General features: G+C 39.4%; 1 protein-coding gene across 1 annotated transcript in view; it reads left to right on the top strand.

Moving 5' to 3' along the window:
• The first annotated feature begins 2,796 nt into the window (after nucleotides 1–2,796).
• The window catches only part of cntln (centlein, centrosomal protein), an 82,431-nt gene continuing 59,551 nt past the window's right edge, over nucleotides 2,797–25,676 (top strand). The window contains exons 1-10 of the mRNA XM_061057989.1: nucleotides 2,797–3,056; nucleotides 3,302–3,389; nucleotides 6,454–6,542; nucleotides 8,498–8,582; nucleotides 11,503–11,637; nucleotides 12,524–12,703; nucleotides 14,504–14,637; nucleotides 15,829–15,991; nucleotides 16,518–16,739; nucleotides 24,359–24,499. Of these exons, the coding sequence (XP_060913972.1) occupies nucleotides 3,309–3,389; nucleotides 6,454–6,542; nucleotides 8,498–8,582; nucleotides 11,503–11,637; nucleotides 12,524–12,703; nucleotides 14,504–14,637; nucleotides 15,829–15,991; nucleotides 16,518–16,739; nucleotides 24,359–24,499 (1,230 nt within the window). The 5' untranslated portion in view covers nucleotides 2,797–3,056; nucleotides 3,302–3,308. The remainder of the gene's footprint in view (nucleotides 3,057–3,301; nucleotides 3,390–6,453; nucleotides 6,543–8,497; nucleotides 8,583–11,502; nucleotides 11,638–12,523; nucleotides 12,704–14,503; nucleotides 14,638–15,828; nucleotides 15,992–16,517; nucleotides 16,740–24,358; nucleotides 24,500–25,676) is intronic.

Below are 25,676 nucleotides of genomic sequence, written 5' to 3'. Positions count from 1 at the left end.
AAGCTGCTTCAGACATATACTGTAGGAAAGAGCAGCAGCAGGAGGAACTGTCAAAACATGGTGGGACATGTCTGTGTGCAACATGTAAGTGACTGGAAGTGTCTGGGGCCAAATTATACGCATTTTGATGATGAAAGAAGGGATGGTAAGAAGAAGATCCCTTTGAATTACTGGCTCAATCAGAGAGAATTGTTTTGATTTATCACTATATTCACTGTATTTTACCGCTTCCTAATGAGTCACTTTCAAGCTTTATTTTAAAAGAAAGTGGGCCTGACATTTTTCTGTCTCTGGCTGGTTTAGTCTTGTGATAACTGTATTTTAAATCTATAGATGTAGTTTAAACTAATTAATGTGTGCCATGTGTCAGTTTGTGTGTCTGTACAAGAAACAGGGAACAGGCAGATGTTGCACATTATGTACCAGTCTACTGCCTCTGAAATTGTTCCGCAAATGAGGATCTTAATGAGAGGCAGTGTTCGTGGGTCAAGGAACAGCCTAATCATGCTATGTCAATTGCATCTTGTCTCTTTGTATGTATGTGTGTGTGAAGCAGTGAGCAGATGAACCAACATTTGTCTAACTGACGAGAAGTGCTAGTCCTCATATTTCTCAATTTCCCTCTCTCACCCTGTGTTTCAAATCCTGGGCTGGACCTTTAAGTACATTAACCACACAATATGGAGATGTCTTGTCTCACCAGCAAACAGATGTCAAACATGTCTTTGTTCATTTTCTCTTGCTCCTACTTATGGATTCAAGATACAAGACATATTGTGCATAATGTCTTTGACCTCAGGATAGATCATTAAAAGGACAAGTATCAACAGGAGTTAGAGATGAGTGTTTCTATAAAAGGAAAAACAACATTTGAAACATTAAAAAGCCCCATAAAGATCAATATCAGATCTCAATGTCATCTTTCCTCACTGTTATTCATGTTGATCTTTGACATAACAACAGGGATTTATAGGCTTGTAAAATAGCACTTGCACACACATGGGGACTCATTCTATGCACTACATGTGTGTGAAATGGTTCAATAGCTAAAAGTCCTGTATGAATACATTTCTTCTTTATGTTGCTGTCATTTGACACATTTCTATGATGTTTTCTGTTGCACTTTTGAATTACACTTTTTGTGTTTGACCTCACTTGTCGGCACTGTTTAAATGAAATCTGGACATAATATATCCTATCTTCTAATTCTTTTTGAAACATCATCTGTGCTACGCTCATAAAAACTAGTTTAATCTGGAAGTCTTCGAATGTCATCACAAAGATAGCTTTTTGAGGTTTAAATTAGATTGACATTTTAATATAAATAAGATTAGTGTGTACTTTTTATTAAATCAGACTTTATGACAAACAATTTCAACCAGAAAATCAGACAACATTTAATGTATTTAACATGGAAGATAAATACAAATGTAAAGATGGAAATTTTTAACAAAATACATACAGGATGGATAACAGTGTTTTAACACATTATCTTGTTTTTTTTGTATTATAAAACATTTCATTTCGTTTTAGTGTTTTGAATGTCCTGGAATAATTGTAGAGGGTTTGGAATGAACCTTTTTTAATTTTTTGGTCCATGTTTTCACTTGATTTGATTTGATGTTATAAAACACACAGGTATAAAAATATACATCATGACTGCTGAGTTCTATTCAAGCTCAGTAACCAGCGATAGTGTGACAGTGTGCAAACAAGGGTCATTCAACCTTCATTGACTCGAGATATGCAATAGATTACTGTAAAATGTCATCCAAATTAGTCAGATACATTTGCTCATTTTAACTAGGAAGAAGATGTAAGGCCCTGAATTACATCTAAAAATGGCCTGACCCTTATTAGAAAGGTAACTGGCCTACTATTAAGTCCAGCTCAGCATGCTATAATAAGCCTAAAAGTGATTAAGTGAGCAGAAAACACAGATGTATCATTGCACATACATAATGTTGCATATTCACCATCCACTGCATAAGACGTTTAAGAATTCTCTCACATATAAGTTATTCATTATTTAGAGCCAATGGATTTCAGCCATAGTGATATGAACTTGATTTTAACTGTTGCTCAGAGTTGGCCTTGGTCAGCTAAAATGTGCTCCTGATGAGAGCTCAGCAGGAGACATGAGCTGATTGAAGAAGTCACCACCAGGGCAATTCATCACACTGCCTAACAATGTACACAATCAAGATTTCACATGATATCTGAACCTATGGACACTGTTCTTTCGAATCAATCATTGTTTACTATTATTTGTTTATGCTTTCAAATGTGATCAACAAGTTCAAGAAATATATTTATATCATACATAGTTAATATCCTTATAAAAGGCTGCTTATTTGGGTGTTGAAACAAATAGGCCACAGATCCTTTAAAAGTATTGAAGTCCCAATCCTAGAAAAAATTATAGCCTAGAACTTTTAATACAAAGGCTCCTCATTAAATATGCTTAACTCGGGGGAAAAGGATAGTAGCCTATTGTCAGGTATAGTACTGTTTAAGTGGCCTTATTATATAAATAAAGATAATAAGAAGACATGGTTCTGAAGAGTATCAAAGTTTGACCCAGAGTTTCTCCTTTTAATCTATATTTTTGCTGAATTTGGTGTTAAACGTATTGAAAACACACACAAAAACCAATTTGTGATTATTTTTGACCCACCTCTAGAAACCACTGCATTTGGATCCGGATGCCTCTCGTTCTGCCGTACGGTGACGGTACCTGTCGTAAACTGATGTGATTTCGATGACGCGGAGGGACCGGACTGAAACGGAAAACAGCGGGCTTGTTTGAAACTGAAGACGCTTCGGTAGTCATTGACAACAGTGTGATTCGTCCAGATAGTTTGTTTTGGTTTTGTTGAAAAGGCTTTAAAGTGTACTCTAGCGTTGAAGCATGCAGTGACGCACTTCGGTAAACTGTCAAGACGCTGAAAGATGTCAACAGCAGACGGAAAACATCAGTGTTTATTATGTGGCTAACGCTAGCTTAGATATATACAGTAGTCACTATCTGCCTGGTTAGCGAGCTATCGATAAAGGTAAAGGACAAACTGTGTACAGTCTCTCACTTCCAGTGTGCTATTATTGCATATATAAAGCTAACGTTAGATGTAAAATACGGATCCTCTGACTAGGTAGCTTTCAGAAACAGAAACTCAAATAAGCTGTGTGATTACATACGTTCAATATGATATGCTGATACTGTCGCATCAATATCATCGTAATATCCTCTGCTGTACAGGCTCTAAAGGATCCTCAGTTGTTATTTTGCTTTCTTTTTTAGTCCCAAAATGTCCTCTAAAGACGACTCTCGCGTCCTGGTTCTGGAGGAGCAGGTTCAGAGTTTATCAGACGAGTTACTGCAGTGCCAGGTATGTATGAATGTGTGTGTACACAGAGATGTGCAAATACATACCGCTCGATTGTTGTAACTATTAAAATGTATTATATTATAGGAAGCACGAATATTGAGGGCTTGCTTTCTTCTAACATAATAACTTTATACAAGTGCTGACTGTTATAGGGCTCACTAGACTTTCAGGTAATGCTTTAGTATCCTTAACTTAAGAGTGACAATTGAAGTGTGACATTGACAGTGCACTAATGCATCAGACAATTTTTCTTTACAACAAGCTTTACATACGATGAAGCATAAGTACGGTATATTTCCTTTATTGGTGGAAAAAATGAGATTTTTAATCTCTGAGTTACTTTCACCATCATTCTTATTTTTCACTTTTATATCTGGCAGAAAAGGATGAACTTAAAGCAGTTCTGTTTAAATCAAAATGACCTTTTTTTTATTCATTTTGTTCACAGATTGACTTATGACTCACCTATAAGGTACATTATGTGTCTCCTCTTTGCTAACAATACTTCAAATCAAAGGATTCCTAGGGAGCGTGGTGGAGGTGGACAGCTGTTTTTAGCTGTTCATATTTCATCTCCACAAAATCTAACTCAAAAGCTGTCACGTTGCATCGTGAAATATACTTTCCAGGCTAATGACTGAAGTTCACAGTTATTTTTTAATGATTTAACTTGATTGCATAAATAATATCTTAATAATTTAGTCATCAATGCTTTTCACTGAAAAGTCTCAGAATGACCAGACAATGATTATCAAAGATAGTACATAATGTGCAACAGTTATCTTCTTCTGAAGTGCATTAAGTTGTTTTCTCAAAAAAACAAAGTCCACAACTTGCTCATGAGCTGATTTGAGAAGCCTTCATGTTCACTTTGTGAGTCAGTGATTGAGGGATGGTGTCCGTGCATACTCACCACCAGGTGGTGCCTAATAACATGAGAGAACTTAACCAAGCATCCTCACTTTGCATATTGTACCTTGTTATACAGGTAGATGGACAGATGTGAGGCTCAGCACATGATGTGTTACATCTGGGTTTTTATTAGACTACAGACACCATCTGACACCAGGGGAAGGAACATTTGTTGTGGTGTTGTTGTTTGACAGAAACTGCATTTATGCCTGCTACCTTATTTATGCAGTGTTTAAAGTTTTGTTTGACGTCTAATCCTAGGATATATCGAGACACACTTGAGAATAGTGTCATAAATCTATGTACAGAGGGTACAAAGGTTTGGAATCAAAAGTATTTATGATGTTTTTTTTCTGTAAAAATTGTATTGTAGACAAAATTGAATAGTATCAAACTCACAATTTCTTAACCAATGACCAATTATTTCTTCTATTCCTCATAATTCCGGGTAACTGCTGTTCATAGATATATTTGTCTCTTTCTGTCCTTTCAGTTGTCAGTCTTCTTGGACCACAATAAAACATAATACAATTTTATAACAGTGTATGTTTTTATAGCATTGAGAGGGCCTTTGTCCTCAAACATGTTGACAAACAAATGAGTGCAGCTTTGGACTGAGACCCACGCCTTTCTTTTCATAATCACTACATTATCGTAGTGTAAGTATACCCCTGATCATTTGAGACGGTCCCTGCTGCCCATTGAACTGACATAGACTCCATCCTTGGTGGTCTTGTATAGCAGAACATCAGTGATTCTGTCTATCTCATAAGGACCTTTAGTTGTGCAGTGTACCATTTAAATAGTGGCATTTGAATACCATTGATGTCTTAAGTCTCTGGCAAGATGTACTTCAGGACAGCCATTAACTACAAAGAGTCTCATCTGTCGGCCAGAAAATGTTCCTACTAGACCATTCTAATTTTATTAATATGTGGCTGAGATCCAGTGGCTGCCTGTGGTATGTTTGGCCCATGGTATTTCAGCGTCTAGATTGAAAAATTTAATAATTCAGCGATCATCAAACACACATCAATGCATGTTTAAATACACATACGGCTGAGGAGAGCTCTTGATGAGGGTCCAGGCTGAACACTTGTCTGTGGAACTACTAATGGCAGCCAAAGGCCAGGCAGAGGGAGACCAACCATCACATTCAAACAAACTGTAATGCTTCATTTAATCGTTAGTGGCATTGCAGGGCTGATTTGAAGAGTACTCTATCCCTCTTCTCTGACTCTGACTCTGTTTATACAGTATACATATATACACAAACACACACATATGCATATAAAGACAGAAATTTACAGTCCTTCTACTTTATATGTTGAGCTGATGGTCTTATCAAGGTCTGCTTCTGCCATTTGAGTAAATAATTGATGAGACACTTTCGAAAAGAGGGTTAAAATTCATGTACTAATTGGAGACCAGTAGATTCCAGTGGGAGGGATGACTTTTATCTTATGATGATGTGAACATAATTTATCAGATAATTTTATATTAAGTCGATTTGGTATAATTCTGTCTTTTAATGTCAGAAAATGTAGTTTTTAGATGTCCCTCATTAAATGTAATGTAGCTTAAAAATGTTTGAAAAAGCAGAGGGAGACAATTTGAATTGGAAATGTGTCAGAGGCTGGCTGGGTTTCTCCACTTGAAGATGACTCTCTCTGTCATCAGTTTTGAGTTTCTTTGGGGCTAGTTACTTTGGAGCTGTGGAGGAAAACATATCTCGAGCGCAATTGATTAATAAGGAAAATGCAAGCCTGATTTTTGTGTTTTGATTTGGATCCCAGCTCTCCCCAGTCATAAATAGTGCATAATGACAAGTGTCAATGCTCGCTCCCCTTGAGTCCAAGGTCACATCTCAGTGATGAAGATCCCTGTTAGGAGAGGCTCATGATTAGAGAGGGCAGGCCGGATCAAAAACTATTTTGTACAAGATATTTAAATTATTGATTGCCTCCCCCTTCTGTCGTATGCTAATGTCACTGAGCATCCTGTTCATTTTTTTGTTTTTCAGCCAGAAATGCTGAGATGTGCTGAAGCTTTCCTTTTAAGTCTTACTGCACTGTGATACAAATGTATCTAAAGCTATTTATCTCAATCAGGAATAACAGCTGTTGACTCACTGAATCCTTTATTTTCACAGGCAGACAAGGAGTTTGTGTGGTCCCTATGGAAACGCCTGCAAGTGGCAAATCCAGACTTGACCCAGGCTGTCAGTTTGGTGGTTGAGCGGTGAGTAGATTCATCTTTCAAATTGCTACCTGAGAGGCTCAGTAGCTGAAAATTCCTTTATCTCATGAGCGAAGGGAAATATGTGTGAAAAGTCGTTCAAGGGGTGTTTAAGGCACCTCAGCCGTCCTGCGGGGGTTACGACGGAATCTGGTGCAGATGCTGATTTAAGCCTTCTTATCCCCGGTCTAGCAGTTCAACCATGGAAACCCTTTTAATGAAAACACTCTTCCTCTGCAGCACCCACTCTGGACAGTTGAAACACTCCTGCCAAATACTCGTCTTTATCGGATAAATTGTGAGATTGAATATGACCTCTTTTGCAGGGTGGCTAAGCCACTCCAAACACAGTGGCATGGGAACTTTCAGAAAAGAACAGAGGTCCAGGTCTTTTCACAGTTGGATAAATTAAATATATATACCCCCTCTTATTATGAAGAAAAAGTTTGACTTTAAAGTTCCTTTGAGGAGTTTTATCTCGTTAATACACAGACTGAAATTATTACTAAAGCATCTATGTGACCTAAAAAAACAAACTAGAAAATCAGAGAGAAGATAAGTTATTTCTATATAGTTTTTTTTACACCTGTCACCTCTGCTGGGGGGTTGATGTCCTCCAAGCCGAATGACAGCACACTGTAGAAAACAGACTTTAAAAATATACTCACCAGAGATTCATATTGATTTGCATTTTCTACATCTAAAATAAGGTTAGAATGACTTTCTTTTCCAGAAAATACTACTTATGTACAAGACAAGGTCAGCAATAAGTTAAGAGGTTCCGCTTTGTCCACAGGGGGTACAAACCGAAACTTCCTCAGCTTTATATTACCTTTGATGCTGGTTTCACGTCAGTTTGAGCACTGGTGTTTTTTTCTACTTCGATTTGTTTTATCTGGCAATGAAATGCATGTAAAACTTTATTCAAAAGTTTTTACTATCCTGGGTACATATCACACGCTTTTTGGGGCCTGATGCTTGTTAGTAGACCCTCAATAGGGGTAAAAAGTAATGCAGCAGCGTGCAGTTCCTCTGTATCTGTGCCTCTCATTCCTTCTCCTCATCCTCTTCAGTTCCTTTATAGCCCCAAAGGAAACCCATCAAAGTATGCTGGTCCACTGAGATGTCGGGGGGGGAAACATGCACCTAGAGAGTGCATGTGTATTGTATCACCTGATGCGCAGGAGGATATTGACATGGTAATTGTGTCGACTCCAGTCAAGCGCTGGTGCCCACTGGGAACCGCCGTTTGCCCTCCCCCCTCCCCTTCCTGTGAGGATCTTGTAGAGTGATTGGTTGGTTGCTCAGGACATGGTGAACACAGGCCAATATACAAGGAGATGTAGCTCGGCCGGCTTGCGTTCCAGCTCCTCCAGGGACACCAGATACTTATTTCATTGTCTGCCAGGGGAGAGGGCTGATCAGAAGAGGCAGAGAGACGAGAGAAAGGGCCTCGAGGATGGGAGGTGTAGTAGGAGTAAGTGATGAGTGGAGGGAATGGGTGGCCCCTGGTGGCCTAAAGCAGTCCAAACAAACAGGTCCCCAATTGATGCCTTGTTTTTTTGTCTCTCCGAAAGTTCATTAGGATAAAAGAGGTACTTGTGGGCTAGAGAGAAAAGTTTGGTGCAGCAGCTCTCCTTTCATAACCACTTTTATAAGTGTAGATTTAATTTACTATATGAACAGAATTTAAATAATATAAAATGTTTTTTTTTAAACTATGCTCTCCAGGTACTAAGATGATTTTAAAGGTTCTATTAAAAATCTATTGAACATGTTCTACAAGACTGTAAATGCAGCGATACACTAAAAGTTATTGAGTAATCTAACCCCTAACCCCTAAGGGAAACTTTATGACATCAGACCAATCAGACAAGCTAACGAACTGAATACACTGATTTCTGTTTGTTTTTGTAATCATTTCTTGTGTCTTTATTCCTTTTTCTTTTCTCTTATAGCGAGAAGCACAAGGCTGAGATGAAGGACAGAAAAGTGTTGGAGATCCTTCAGTCCAAAGACTACAAGATACAAGAGCTGGAACAGGTACAGAGAACAGTTTGCTCTAACTCTCTGAGTTTACTGAATCTCTCTTAGACAGATGAATATAAGGAGGATTAATTCAATTTGAAGTGAAATATGAATCTGGTAATAGTGACTAGTTGTTGGTAATAAGATGTTTCAGTCAAGTAGAAATCAGTAATCAGATTTTATTTCTAAAGTAAACCTACTTTTTTCAAAAACATACAATTTCATTTCAAATAAATTTAAATCCTATATATAATATCTGTTGGCCAATGATCAGCATCAGTTGAGCAACTATGGGTTAACCGCCCTTAGCAACGCCTTGTCCAAAGGTTCATGAGGGCGTGTCTCATTAACCTCTTCAACCAACACGCTCCAAACTACTTGTCTGAAATTTTAATGAAAAGCCTTTTTATTATGTTGTTACTTTTGACTTCTGGCTTTTTAAAATATCCTGCATGGAATCATCTTTCTCTTTCAGGGGTGTGATTACAAACAATAATATATTCTTAACTTACTCAAATGTTGGTTTAATGTGTGTGTTTCAACTGCACACCTCCAACTCCTCTATATCTCACCTGCTTTCTTTTGCCTCTCTCCCTGAGTCATTTTTCCTGACTGTATAATGGCTAACGATAATGACATCACTAATGTAATTTACTCCAAATCATCATCCCTTCATTGAAGCGTCTGTCAGTCTCTTTCATTAGCGTCCCTCATCCAGAATTGTGCTCTTTTTAATGAGACTGCTTGTTATAGAGTCATCAGCTTGCCAGGTTTTAAAAAAAATATGTAACCCCCCCCACCCCAGCTATCTCAACTGTGATGTAGTATGTATAATATAAGTTATTATAGAAACTTTCAGGAGCACCAGTTACCTGATCACATGAAACTTAAAAAGGAAACTAAAACAGAGCATTAAGCTGACACAGGTGACTGTTTCTTTCAGGTGTCACATGAACATTTCCCCTAAGTACAGGAACATGTCCCTTTTTATTGGATTGGCCTCTGGAGGTGGAGTTGTATTTTCCTTCCAGAACGTTGTCTCGTTCTCCTATTTAAATGATAGTAATGAAACTTACCTTTTTAACAAAAGTTAAAGCAGACCTTTTGAGAATCTTATTTAGAGCACTGAGTGTCATTCGGCCTTCTGACCATCTTCATCTCATCCACAGTCTGGAACCATACAAACCTTAATAGGGAATAATTGTTTTTTCATCCTTTTTTTTCTGGGAGAGGTAATGGTCCACTGACTCCTTATAGGATCTTACTCTTCTCTTGATATCTCAATTCTCCAACTTTGATAATATTCTTTCTCTCCTATTCCCTTTCTTTAATTCCATCTCCCCCTCTATATACTGCCCTGACTACTCCTTTTTCATTTTTGTAACATAATTAGCTTTCATTTTTGAACTGCACTGGGAATTTTCAAACGCTAATCTTTCTGTCCTAGACCTCCTAACTTGGCCGAAACCCCCTCCCTTTTTCTCTTCTATCAATTGAGCACTTCTGGGCTTCAAATTGTTCTCGCCTACCTCATTATCAACGTTTGAATTTATTTTCTGCTCTCCAGTATAAATCTCTATTAAAGCCCTTCTGTTCTTAGCACAGCGAGCTAGGAGTAGCGAGGAACGCTAAATCCACTATCTGGATATATCTGAGCGATTTTCCCTCAACATGGCAATTAATTGCATCCCAGAGCACAGTGTTATTTGAGAGGAGGGTGTACCCACAGAAGGCTCTGGATTACCAGCCAATGCCAAACCCCAGCTGATGTAGTGTTAAGAGGCCAGCCTCCTACTTCTTAGGCCACAAAAACATGAAATGAACATTTAACGGCATCAAAAGAGGACTGCCATTAAAATGATTGGTTAGGTGAATTATTGAACTGATCTTAATGGAGCTTTATAATACTTTGTGACTCACTCTAGATCAAAATGAAGCTAAGTTTGATCTAAATAGTTTTATATATGCCGTTCATTTCTTTTCATTACTTCAAATTTTAGTTCATCAATATGTGTGTTGACCGAAAAATGAATACCAATTGTTTTGTTAAATAATTGTTTTAAAGTTGTTTTAATTTTAAAGGCAGTGATTCCTGATTGTAAAGGTGAGAATATGATGTTTTTCTTGTGTCACCAAAATTAATGTTTAAAAGCTTTAGCGTAAATTATATATTATACTGTACGTCATACTTTTATATAGAAGGCTGACATCAATCAATACTCTTAAAATTGTGTTGGTCATTTTCCATTATTTTTTTATTAATTGATTATTCTTTATTTTTTCATTATTATTATTATTATGGTGATTAATGCTAAAAAATCTAATAATATTAATACATTACAGATCTATTTTTTATTCAATATTTTAAATGTTTTAAGTTTTATTTTTAATGTTTAATTCTGTCATGGCCTGACAAAAACCAGGGAAACGTACGTTTTTAACTACCAAATTTATAACAATTTACAAAGAGAGTTAGGTGTCAATTAATCAGTGTGTCGGCTCTTAGATGAGTGTGTGGAGTGTGCGGCTTGTGGTAAGGCGTAAAATTAAACTAACATTGGCAAAATCAAACAAAAGTATTAAGCGACGAGAAGCTGTGGTGATGATGAGAGGCTGGGAGTGAATGAGAGAGTGAATTGGTAGACTGCCGGATCTTAAGTAGCATACACCTGAGAGACTGGCCAGGTCTGCCCAGGTGAGGCAGAAAACCACCCACCAGTGTCCATCAGGTAAACAAAACACACACACAGAAGGGCAAAGCACAACAGCAGGCCCTGCTGGCGGGAGGGCCGTCACAATTCAAACTCTGATCTGAATGCCAACCCTTGTTTATTTTAGAGTTTCCAAGATTTTGGAGTATAATGCAACCTGTGGCTCTAATGTCTCTCTTTTCTCCTTCTCTCTGTGACTTTTTGGTCTCACTATCTGCCCACAGAAAGTGACTGGGTGGCAGCATGAAATAAACAACTTGTTACAGAGGAGGACGACAGCAGACGAGGAGAATGACTTAATGAAGAAGGAGCTGACGACTTTACGTGAAAAACTGGCCATAAAGAGTCAAGAAGATCAGGTAGGTGGAACACATTTTCTTCGGCAGTGTGGACCTTCGAGTCAAAAAGTCATGTTTCTGTGTTACACTGAACACGACGTGCCAACTGTCTCTATAGCCACTGGTATTTGAGTCATTTTGATTGCTGCACCAAACTCTAGTTCATAACCCTTGCTCTGTACCAACCTTTCTTACTTTAAGCTTTCTTTATTTAAAAGTGACAACAGAGAATACTTAACAGTCTGTGAGTGTGTGTGGGTAAGCGAAAGAGATCGCGGGAGAGAGGGGAAAAGTAGGAAAAGCAGGTTGTTAACTTGCAGATAAATACTTAATGACTGCTTCCGTGGGGAAAAGTGAAAAGGGGTCATGTGATGCTGTGGCTTCTCCCTAATTATACTTCGATGGGACCTGGCTATGATTAATTGATAAAGGAATGGTCCTTACACAGACTTGGTGAGGTCTCATGGCGAGAAATTGTGGGGGACAGCATCAAAGGAGACCTAGGTTGAGTCTAATGGGTCTTGCAGTGAACAGCATTCTCATTAGGAGCCTGTCATTAAAGCTTACACACTGGCCCCTGTACCTGCATGAGCCCGGCTCTTGCAGCACAGCTTGGCCTGCTCCAGCGTACATCTGGCTGCGTGGGCCCCCGTCATACAGCATAGGTGACCTTGGCCAATTGGCGGCTCATGAAGGGGGCTCCCGCAGAAAAGCCCCTCAACTCTTTACATATTCATCTCTGCCTCTACCCCATGGGTTGCTCGTCTTTTTGTATTTCTCCACTGTCCTTTTTTCATTCTCTCTGTTTGAATCCTGACTTTTTCTTTTTCTTTCCTTCCGTCACCGTGTTTATTTGGCCCTCATGACCCCCTTCTCTCCCCCTATCATACACACCTCTCTTATCCAGGAAATTAAGACGGAGAGTAGGAGGAAAGAGGAGGAGGATCGGCAGGTGGTGCAGGCTCTAGAGGAGGAGAAAGAGGGATTAACTTCCCGCTGCGGCGCCCTGCAAGCTGACCTGGAGGAGAAAGAGAGGCAGGCCAACAGCCAGCGAGAACAGAGGGAGGCTGCCCAGGCCAGAGTCAGGGTACGGACATGGGGACAAGTCTATTCAAACACACACACAGAGACACAAAAAGTTCAACAGGACCCTTCCTCAAGCTTTTATTTTCCTCTGCACACCTTGAACCCTCTGTTCCCTCATACCTTTTCCTCCTCAGCATGTGAATATGAAGATATCTGGAGAAAAGCACACAATTTAAATATGAAGGGACTTCATTCAAAGGAGAGCTAATTATGATTCAAACATTGGGGAAACAAGTCATTCAGTAAAAAATGAATTGAGCTGAGAACAACTGCAAGGAACTTGTATAAAGTCATTTGCATGTAAGGGTATAATATAGTTTTCTTTTTGGTCCTTCTCCCTAAAATGAAATAAGAATTTGTCAGATTCAATATGAATCAATACCAATCTACATTAGTTACAAAATACAGGGATCAGACAGACAGTGACAGACGTGCTGCTGTCGAAACATTAATTTAATCTAATCATAATCCCTGAAGATCTTTTGTTCACATTTTAACCTGCTGCATCTTCCAATCGCCCTTACGAATTCAGATGCCCGCTAACACTCGTGTGTCATAGCATTCTTCCTTATAGACCGTCGTGATGAATCATATTGCTGCACTAGTCAAATGGAGATAGACAGAAAGTCTTGAATTAGTCAGGGCTGCAGAGTAATTACACTTGGACAGAAGGAAGCTCAGGAACTAGTCTATGCACATCCATCACAGCGCAAGACCCTCCACCTGTTCCTGATTTTTGTACCACACTTTGATTTAAAAGATGGAGATGGAAAGAACAGGGTGTGCACTGATCCATCATGCCAATTTATTTGACACAGCAGAGATTTTTCCAGGGATGTATCATTTAATCCAGTGCATTTGGATTTAAGGTTCGTATAATGTAAACAAAATGATCAATAACACAATTTGATCAATCCTTTCATGTTTATTCATATGACATCTTACCTAGTGCCAGCTGAACTGCACAAATTATTTTTGAATAAATGATCATAAGTTGACATGTTAGGACTCCAAACAAACATGATTGCTGTTTTTTTTTTTTTTTTTACTTTACATGTTATAGCGTTAACCCTTTGTTTACATCTGCTGCATTGTGAAAGGCGAAGCTGCAGTCCTTTTTCCGTTTCTGCACTGGATATGTTCAGCCATGGTGCTTCTGTGCACCATGACAGTGCTTAAAGCCTATTACATCGTCATACGAAAATGTACTGGGAACCTGGAAAGAGGCTTAAGGTTCATGTTGCAGATATAAAGTGTGAGCTATTTGCAACATGGAAAACAGAACTAAACTGAGCAGTATGTGTTCCATGAGACACTTCAGTAGTATTGAGTAGTAAGGGGTTAGCAAATATCTAGTATCATTGTAATTTGATGGAGTTGGTGCTGTCAGAGATGGTTACTAATTAGTATTGAATGACTGTATAAGTAACTTACATAAAGCAGATTCCTCTGCCAGCACAATGGTCAATTTGGTATGAAAGGCATTCTTAGATTTGGGTGTAATTCCTTGAGATGTAGGTTCTTCAGAATAGTTCTCATCTGTTAGTATTGAAGGAATGTAGATTCATTCAGGCCAAAATGGAATTTTCTACTCATGAAATTGTATATTATCTCTGTCCACTATAATCTGACCTATTAGAGGGATATTTTGGTTTATCCCAGTGCTCTATGTCATTGTATACCATCCTAACCTCACTAATTTGTAATTGATAAAAAAAGAAAAGAAAACATGAATATGGATTAGAGATTTCTAAACATTTGAGTGATAAAACCCCCAAAATGTTTTATTCTTTTATAACAGGAGTTGGAGGAGAAGCTACACAATGCCTGGCAAGAGTTGTCCAGTCTGCAGAGCCACAGTAGTAGTCTAGCAGCACAGCTATCTTCAAAAGAGAGGGAGTTAGCAGCAGAAGAGGGCCACCTCCATCAACTCCGGTGAGCCCTTACAGCAGAAGCTTTGCCCAGTATATCACAGAGTCTGTTTTTTTGTTGTCTCAACCACAACATTTTTAGTCATTTCATTAGTTTAAGGAAATGTGTATCTGTCCTATACAGAAGTAAGTATGTATTTAACACCTCACATGTTTCAGTGTGTGCATGAAGTAGTTATATAGCTCTCTCACTACGCCGTGAGGCTTGTGGGTGACACAGGTTTCTTCCTCTCCGGCTCACCTAAAGCCACTTGATAAGCCCTGCATAGTGGATGTGCTTTAAAATGGGGAGAAAAGGGAAACGGCGCAGGCTTTGACTAAGCTTTAGTCGATATGATAAAAACTGTGAGAACCGTAGGAGTCTTAGTGGTAATCTCAACCTTTTTTAACTACTTTTCTGTTTTAATGCCAGAGGCACTCTGACGTGTCAGTCACACCAGGACTGGAGACCGTTCTGAAGGTTTTAGCTAGGTGATTAAAGATGTCCTTATAAGTTAGAGGAGGCCTCTCTGGTAAATCCCTGGGACACTAAGCATTAAACTTTGATGTACTTTATATTGTTGAAAAAGGTCTAATGAACTTATTTCTGTCCTTGCTTTGTCACACAATGCAATCTATTTTTTTAAGAATGCTTTTGTGGTTATTTGTATAAATAATTTACAATCTATATTTTCTTTATCCTACATTTAATACATTTTCACATATTTAATTACGTTAAATTATTTAAACTAGATCAAGAAAGAGTTCATAATTCTAATATTGTTTGACCTCATCACACCGTTTCAATGTTATTTCTCTGTTTCTTTTTCCCATTTTGATATTTTTTGGGCCTTTTTGCCTTCATTAGATAGGACAAGTTGAAGAGAGACAAGAAATGTTGGGAGGAGAGAGTGGTGGATGACATGGAGCAAAGTGCGAGGGTCTGATTCAAACCCACTGCAGCTGCCATGAGGAATATGGCCTCTGTACATGCTGTAGGCGACATAAACACTGGGCTACCTGTGCCCCTTATTTCTCTATTTCACTTGTCTCAAATCAAATTCAAAAGTTTTGACATGACATTTCAGGAGATTAATGGAATAAGGGCAGTATTGATGTTTTGTGTTAAACAATATATAAACAATCACTGTTCATGAACTGTTGGAAATTTTATAGCACTCATTGTGTGTGTGTTTGTGTGTGTGTATGTTTGTAGTCGTGACTATGCAGAAGTGCAGACCCTGTACAGACAGAGCACTGAGCACGCAGCAGAGCAGAGCCATCTGATCAAGCAACTGGAGGGACTCAACCTCGACACACAGAAAGTCCTGAGGAACCAAGAGGAGGCTCATACTGCTGACACTACCTGCTATCAGAGGGTATTCACACAGGCCAAACCTCAAACTCATCATTATTAAATACAACTTTGATGCAGTACACTGAGGCCTCCCCCCACTTATTTCCAAGCTATCTTTAACCTGACATGATTTGAACTATGCCTCAAAAAATACTTTTGTCACTGTATCCTGTTCCTGAGAGTGTGTTCACAACCCTTCCTTCTTTCTCTCTGATGGATGTTACATTTTGCGGTTCAAAGCAATACAAGGGGGTGTTAGACAAGTATTTGTCTTGAACATCAACATTTTTCATTCTGACTTCATACTATACTCTTAGTTTATGTTCTATTTGTCCTTCTATTCTTCTTTTTGCCCTTTTTTTTGTATCTCAGTTTATGTATTTCATGTCCCAATATAGAAGTGCATCATTTAATCTCTATAAATGTTTTCTGTTATATTCTTCTATTTGACATACTCTATCTTGACCCATTTCTTTGACCGTTCACCTCCCCTTCAGCCCTAAGCATGCTTCTCTAACTTTTACTTATCCTATTGAATTGTTTGACAGTTGTATAAGGAGTTGAGTCAGTGCTACCAGGCCCTCACATCGAGCGAGGCCAGCCTCCGTCAGAGTCACCAGGAGCTCAGCAGCCTTCTGGCTCAGAAAGACCAACACATCCTGCAACTCCAGGCCCAGCTACAACAGCAGCAGAAGGAACAAATACAACAACAGCAACAGGCTCAGCACACAGTTCTTCACTCCTCGCCGAACAGACAAACCAACTTGAAGGTAGGTTTCCCTCTCATTCTCTTTTTAGAGTTTATCAGGTTCTTTGTAACTTCAGGCATAGAAGTGTTCTTTTTATCAGATTGCTGCTCTGCTGCTGAACTTGATGAACTTTAATACACATGTGTGGGTACAGGATATGTATGCTAATGATTCCATGAATAATGTATGTATGCTGTTTTCTATATAATAAACATGTTATATGATAAAACTCTGTTATATGTCCAAAGCTAGTGCCTAATTGTCATACGATATCTAGACAGCAATGTGTAGGTTGATTAGTAGGCACAGCGATAACTGACAAGCCCCAGAATGGCCTGTGGTGGTGGTCTTTAACTGGGAATCAGTCTGTTAATATCGTTCTACTTCACCCTTGATCTATCCATCTCTCTTTGCACCAGTTTCTTTCATGTCAGCTATCTGATCTCCTCCAGCTCTCTGTCCTGGCTTCGCATGCACTCTTTGACGTTCTTACTTCATCTTCTTTCTACCCTCCCACCCAAGTACCTGAGAGTCCTTTTAACGCTCTCCGGTCAGACAGCAAACATAGATAAGAGGAGGAGAAAGGTGATATAATTGGAGCCTAGTAATGTTCTTGAAGATGATGTTGGAGTTTTACTTCTGTCAGTCAGCGGGGGTTTGGAGTTAGCTCACTACCTTTTGAAACCGTCACCCCTAGGCAATAGATGTGTATGAAGTTAATGTTGCAGAAACATCTGAAGTGGCCTTTAACGACTCCTAATGACATGATAAGTGTTTTTCAGACCACACAATGTCAAAGAAGTGGTTGAGAATAGTAGCAGCTGTACGCATTATGTAGTCTTCAGCCATACAGGCTTATTCTGTCAGCGCTGTGAAGACGTTGAATTTGTTGTTATAATTAGTCACTCAATCTGTTCCGCAGCACAACTTTCACTTTTTCCTCATGCAGATAAAATAACTCAATGTAGCTGATGCCGTGCAAGATAATACTTTTGCAGCACTTGAGCAGTTTTGGTGTCTCTGCAGACTATAATTGTTTAATTTGATTGGATGATACTTTCTGACAGGGCTGCCCCCAGACTGTGGAAGTTTAAAGATATCAGCTCAAATGTTAAGTGAGTTACAATCGCCCGGTCTCACTTAACCCTGTTAATTTAAGCAGCACTGAAATATAAATGGATCATTTAGTCAGTAATTAAATACAGTACAGCAGTGTTCCCCCAGTAATTAATACTACATTTAGAGAGGATGCAGTTAGAGCTGTGTGTGTGTGTGTGTAGCTAGGGCATGCATGTGTGCGTACATGCATTAACGGACTAAATGCAAGTGTGTTTATAGTTATGTACAGAATGCTTAATTTATGGCACTGAACCTTATGTCTCTTCTTCCCTTCAAGGGTCAGAATGAAGAATCTTCATCCATCACACTTTTTAGCACTGAGAGTTTATTACAAAAATATCTTGTATAAAACCTATGCTAAGAACGGATATAAACTTTTGTTTACTGAACACATGTAGCTGCTGTCTGGCTGATTTGTTTCTTTAACTTTCTTACCCACTGACATCAAAGTGAACAGATCAGGTATCCCAAGGTATAACACTCAGTCAGGAGGGCTTTCTGTTTCCCACTCTGTAATCTCACTGACAGGTTGTGCGTATGCATGTGTCTGACTAAAGGTGTGTGTATCCGAGCACATAATTGCAAATTCTGTAACAACTTCCTCTCGAACACCTGTTAAATTCTAATGCTCAGGTTGTTAAGGCAGATTTGATTTTAATTTTAAATGTTTTGGTGGAAGTTGCTGTTGGAGGTGATCAAAGTGCTGATCGCAACGGGAGCACAGAGGGGAGACGCAGCGCTCATTTGAATATGGACCAGAGCGACGGCTTTGAACACCCCTCCCGCAGCGGTTTTGGGGGGGGGGGGAGCAGGGAAAAAACGAAGGAGGGTGGGTGAGAGGAATAACACCCATTGTGTGTTATACTTCCACACTGTGCACAAAGATTGATTGTCTGTTCTCTCCTGGCTTATGTCAAGTTAACTCTGTACGGGAAGCTTAACAAGACTTTGCAAAGGCTTTAAGGTGAACAATGGCTAGAGTTACAAAACAGATCTAGCGTGCTGTCAGTCAATATTAGCCATTCTATGTTTTTTGGATATTGTAACCTCCCATATTAATAAACCTGCAGGGTCAGCAATAGATCTTTTTCAAAATGGAAAAAATATCTGTTGCTGATAAAAGCAAGTGCAGCCCCAGGAATAAAACATTATTCCTGTTCCTACTTCCCATCTTACAATCATTCTTATTATGAATTTATTTCGTACTTATTTATACAATTTATCATTCAGTTTAAATAATTTCAGGAAGAACATGAAAAAATTACCTTGACTAGGGATATAACGATACATGCAACTCATGATACATTACATATTACGATATCGGGTTCATGATACAATTTAATCATCATCTTTAAAGAAATTCTTAATTTTTTCGAAAGACATGAGATAAAAATCAATCTATGAATAAACATGATTATTTTATTTTATAAATCCTCAATCAAATAAATATGTACATGTATAGATAATAGGGATAATCTCTTTTATTTAACAGAGTTGCAGCCTGCTCTGGCATTGACGCACAGACCGCTTTTATAGGACACTGAATTTTCTCAACTTTTTGATGCATGATCTAATTTTCAGTCCCGTTTTTGAAAGTTGGGTCATAACAACTGTCTCTAACTTGTTCATCATAGGCCCAAGGTTATTTAACCAAACATCTTATTCCAGCACTAATTGTATTTGTGCTTTTGTGCGTGTGTACTAAAAACAGGAACATATCTCCATAAAGCGGGACTGCAAATGACCTCATGCCTTAATCCTCTAGCTGTAGGGCCTGTCTGGTCATCAGGCGACCTCCATGCACTGTGAGATCTGTTTTGAACTAGTCAGGTTGTGGAGGTTTGGGTTGGCGGTTTGGGTGGTCGCTCACCATCACAATCTAGCAGCAGGGAAGAGCCCTCATTAGTGGACAAAAAAACGAACTACTGTGAACACTTAATCATGTACAACAATCTCCCTAACTGCATCATTGTATTTATAGTACTTTACTGTTTGGCTATCGTCAGAGCTGTGCGGTGATTAAAGACCAACATTAGGATCCATTGCAGACCTCAGGCTTTCTGGAACCTTCACCACGGTAAATGAGTGGTTAGTTGGTAATTGTGTGGGCAGTCATTCAGAGCACTGGTTATTCTCTCATCAGCATTGGAAAGGGAAAATTAGGCATTTTCATTTCAGTCCAGAAAAGTTTCAGATGAATACAAGAGAAAGACGCTCCAGTCTCTTTGTAGTTTTAGCGTAGTCAAACTTTAATGTTAACAAGACACACACTTGTTGGAAAAGCAAGTGTAATACTAAAAATAATGAGGCTTTTATTCTTTTCACCAGTCCAGGGTTATGGGGATGACTATTCTTGCTCACTGATACACCTGCACCCTTCAACAAATGAAAGTCATAGACAGTAATGTTGTTAGAAATACCATTGTTATTTTTTGTTATTACAAGTCAAAATCTTGTCTGTTTAAAAATGTTAAATACACCTGTTCTCTTAGATATCACCTCTTAAAAACCACACATTTTACCCAGTCTTAAAGGAGGTAGTGTGCACCTGCGGAGGTGTTACACTCACATTTTTAAGCAGCTTTGGCATACGTAACACAAAATGTTGTAAACATGTTAAAGTCCCTGATATTGGCTTTATAGACTGAACCTAAAGCACAGAAGCAACATTTCCCCAGGTGTCCAGGCCCTTTCCCCCCCCTTTTTTTATTAAATGGAAGGAAGCCCACATGGTGCATATCCCTCAGCTTGTTGAGATGGTTTTCAGCATCTGCTTCTGGCTTGTTATTTATGTTAGCCAATCTAAACACTTTTAGATGTATAATTAAAATGGTAGATACACACACGTATGTGCAGCAATACACCCACTGCTTTGCCGGGTCACGTTTTTCTTAGGTGAGGCTTTCCTTTTGATCATCCTCATTAATGGCAACCATCAAGTGAAGAGGATGGAATAATAATGCCACAAAGAAACACTGAAATTATTATTTTCTTAAATAGAGCTAAAAAAACAGTACAATGTCAGCCTTAGGGTTCTTTTGTGTATTTTTATGTACTGTATTTAACTCAACTTTTATGATCTTTCAGTGCAACTTGTAACAGCATGAGAATAGCGGGTACTTTCAGCCTCTTTAGTTATGTTTGGGAGAATGTACTTGAAAGCTTGTAAATGTCAGACATAGTAAATTTGCTTTTCACGTAGGCCTTGTTTTGCTTTTAATTTTTCCCCCATGTGGAAGGCCATTTCTTCAGCCTAACTGTCAGGACCCCCCTTAGAGTATGTTAAAAGTACAACCTGCTGTTTGTATTTACATACGCCTCTTCTCTCCTGTTATATCAGTCATCCTTTCAATATGAACACCCTGTGTAAAGGTTGTGCATTCAAACAATGCTCCATAATAATGCTGATAAATATTTTATGACTTCTAACACTATTTTTGTCAGCCGCTTATATTGCATATGCTGCATTTGTTATTCAGTAAACAGTGTTGTCAACACGAGTTTGTGCTTGAGCGTGTGTTTGGAGTCGGGCCATGTCCAGGGCCAGAGACACACTAATGACATGGACTCCAGTGGTGTGTTTTACCAGCTCAACTGCTCTCATTAGATGAGAACCTCTGTGTAGCACAACCCTCCTCATTAACGAAGCACAGCCATGTGCCGCTGCAGATACGTGCGCTCACTCGTTTGAGCACATACACTCGGGTCAAACAGGCTGTGTGGGAGGACTCAGGGCTGTGTACACACACACATCCTACATCCTACTTACTGTGTGCTGTCCTTCCATAAAGTCCCTCTTCACTGCCTACCAGTTCACACACACACTCATACATATATGCACACACATTCTTGGAAGAATCACCACCTTGAATACAAAGTGCACCTGGCCTGGTGGGGGCATGCCCCTTCTAGCCCTCACTTCTTAAGCCTTTCTAATCACTTTCTCAAATGATCCTGCTCCACATATGTGCGCGTGAATGTGGTTTGTGTATTGATGCAGTTCTGTAATGTGTGTGTGTGTGTGTGTGTGTGTGTGTGTGTGTGTGTGTGTGTGTGTGTGTGTGTGTGTGTGTGTGTGTGGCAGGGCCCCTCCTGATTATAGCTGCTACATAATTAACAGTGATCAGATTTGTTTTGTGGCATAAATGGTGCATGTGTAGAACATTAGGCCTGGCAAGTCTCATTTCACATTCAGCTCAAGGGCTCGGCAGCAGACGGGTCACGAGCTTCAGGGAGCACAATCACAAGCCTCCCTCCATATGGTCCTGCCTGCCGCATCCTCACCAGCGAGGGCTGCGAGTGCCAGACAAGTTCCCCCAAGAACCTAATCGTGTTCAGTAATTACCAAGACCGGCTTTTCTCTTTTTTTGCCCCCACCCTGCCTCACTCCCTCCCTGAGCCTCCTCCCAAATCTCTTGCTCTTTTTTTTTTTCTCACTGCACCTGCACGCTCTCTTCTTCTCTTTCAGCCCTATGCTCTGTCCTTGTCCATTGCTTTTAAGAAGCTGCTTGTAATATGTTTATCTTTGTCCCCTGTAACAACTTTGTTTTCACTCTCTAACAGTTTGCCTGTTTTTCTGTTTTTCCTGGATAAAAGTCAGGAAGGGGATTTTTCGAGAGAGGAAAAAGTCAGACACTCCCACATCAGTTAGTTTCTAAATTGCTTTATGTGGATGATGCCGAAAAACCCAGTCCATCCTCCTGACTGCCTAAAAATTATAAATAATTGTAACAGATGCGCCAATATGGCCGGCCTCCAATAAACGAGGCCCCAGATAATTTGACCAACCCCCTTTGACAGGCCAATTTAATAAAACATGAACAAAATCTTCCTCACTAATAATTTATCATCCCCTCTCCTCCCCTTTGGTTAAAGTTGATTACCCTGGCAGTTAACAAGGTCACGCCCAGATGCCAGGTTTCTGATAATGCAATCAGGACTAGTTGGAGAAAAGGTGATGACATCCTGTGTGTTTTTCTTCACTACCTGGCCTCCTTGAAAACACAGTTGTGAAGGCCTCTGTTTGACTAAAGGCTGTGATTTGATGTGTTGAGAAGATGTGTTGGCAGCAGGTGATGCTGTTTTCGAGTGTTTCACACCTTTTATAAAGGGGTTTAGGAAAAGAAAGGTGAGAATATAAGGTGGTGGAGTGAAAAGGCATGTAGGTTTGTTTGTGTGTTGACTTCAATATAAAGGAGCATTACCAAGACTTATTTGATGAGTGCATACATCCCCTTTGACTATATGTGTCAGAAACATGTGCATCCTGCCCCTTAAAGCAAACTTTTCTGCAGACACACACAAAAGAGTTGAGATCTTCAAAGGTGATTCATAGCTAGCAGTAGCAGCAAATGTTAAACTGTCACATTTAAGTGACCTGGACTTTATAAATCAATACTTGCATAGTTGCAATAAAAGGGCGTTCATGTGGTACAGTAGTGTATGTATTGATGTACCTCCTCCCCTCTTGGTTGGCCTTCTGCTACATCGTGTTCCCCCTCAGTTTATTTTTGTAGTCCCTGCTGTGTGCAGAGATTAGCAGATGCTTACAGACACAGGCTAAGAGACAGTAGCTGTGTCTCATTTCGGGGGTAGCGTCTTTCTTAGGACCAATCCTGCGAAAGATCCAGCCTTCGTAGCCCGCTCATGCCAGCTGAAGTGAGACAGTCGGGTCGACAGAGGATTCCCCAATTGCGTTACCAGCTTACCCCGCTCTTACCGTTTTGTTTCCAAATGCCACCCCTGTCACCGAGCATCCTCAACAGCTGCATCAGGACTAGCTTAGCTTGCATTACTGACATTAGTTGAAATCTATTTCTTACATTTAACATTGTAGAACTCAGTCGTTTGACAGCCCGCAAGCTCGTTTGAATTGCCAGGTAATATATCTGTGGATGGCTGAATTAATAGAGGGACCTTGATAGCAAAATACTAGAGGTGGTAAAAAGCTATCCCACTGCCACACGTTTGAAAAAACAGGTTTTATGTCAAAGGGTTAGCCTGTTCAACTGCTTTAAACTTTCTCATGTTCTGATATTCTACACTTTCCTGATTTTATTTGGCAGATAATTCAATCAAAGTGGAAATATGAACAACTTGGCTTCTAATTTGTGAAGACTTGAGTGTGTTTGTGATCTAAATGTGGCGAAAAGTGAGAACTCAACACCATGTGCTTCAGGTTACCAGTAATTAACATTGCAGCAAAATGGTATTTCGATCTTTCAATCAGTTTTCCACATATATACTGATGTTTGTACATGTAATAATAATCAGAAAAGGTAAAAACAATGTAAAGATGCTTTTTGACTTTTCCTGAACAGATAACATACAACTCTTTGTTTATAGTTAGTTTGATTAAGACAAAGCCATTATGCAATATGCACCAGATTACAATTAAACTTCTCAAGACTCGTCCTTCATTAGGGATACTTAAATACTTTCCTGTAGCTTCATTATAAAGCGTCTTTCTGTTGAATCAACACATCTTCAAAAACATATCCACTGTCTCTCTCCTCTTACAGGCAGTGGTTTCAGAGCAGGTTGATGGTGCAGCTCAGAGGTGTAGCCCTGATTCTGAGTGGGGCTCCACTCGAGCCTCCGATCCCAGGCCAGAGGATAAGACCCTTCAACGCAGATCCACCGGTTCTGTCAGAAGACAGCAGGTAGGTTAGCACACACTTCTGCCAATTATGTCAAAGGCAGCACGTGGGTGAGCAGCTTACATGCCCACACTTATCCATCACCGCTTAGCTTAGATTAGATCAAAGCCATAGAGAAAGGATATGAAGGAAATGGTCTGTAGAGAATCATGTGATTTATCAGACCTTGCTTCTGCCAACCTTTGTCCTGAACTCCCCCACACACACACACACACACACACACACACACACACACACACACACACACACACACACACACACACACACACACACACACACACACACCCACACACCCACACACCCACACACAAACACAGATGCCCCTCCTACTGTGACCAGGCCGACGTGTGCTGCTGGTTTCACGCATGCCTTGGACTCAGGCACTGGCTAATTTACCGCTTCAGCAGTACATTATGAACAAGAAAGAATCTTTTGATCTTCTCAGTATTCCTCTCATAAGTTTGCCAGGACATATTTCTAGATGGCCTCACTCACTATTAAGCTGGCCTGGAGACACATTGTTTGATTTATGTTGCTATGCTCATTATAGCCTTTGTGAAAGGGCTTCTGTTCAGGCGCTTTATATATGTAATGTTATTATTTTGTACAAAATTAATAAGCAGTATTGACATTAGTAGATGTACTGGGGGACTCCTTTTTGTATGCTCAAAGACACACACAGGGGTACACATGCACATGCACATATTCAAACACACACACACACACACACACACACACACACACACACACACACACACACACACACACACACACACACACACACACACAAAAAAAATCTATCCGAAATGCACTGCCACACTGCACATCTAGTTAATGCACTAGCTATTAATTACAAAGAAATGTGCCAATTTTCATCCTAAAGACAACACTTTATATAACAGCTAGACTAAAGCTGATACATTTTAGATACATGCTATCTCTGAATGATAATATGAATCATTATGATAGTTATATACATACATATTTAAATTAATTGGGGTGTTTATTACAGTGTGCATGTTGTCCCCCTTTCAATAGAAACCAAACTAAAACATCAATATGTATCATATGATCATATGAATCAATATGTTTGATTAAACTCAGCATTCAAATGTACAGAATACAATTTCTAATGAAAAATAAACTATGGTCGTCCACTGATAACCTTTTAATACTTTAA

Source organism: Labrus mixtus, chromosome 2, assembly GCF_963584025.1.
Source record: "Labrus mixtus chromosome 2, fLabMix1.1, whole genome shotgun sequence".
NCBI classification, from domain to species: Eukaryota; Metazoa; Chordata; class Actinopteri; order Labriformes; family Labridae; genus Labrus; species Labrus mixtus.
This window is presented reverse-complemented; position numbering and strand designations above follow the sequence as displayed.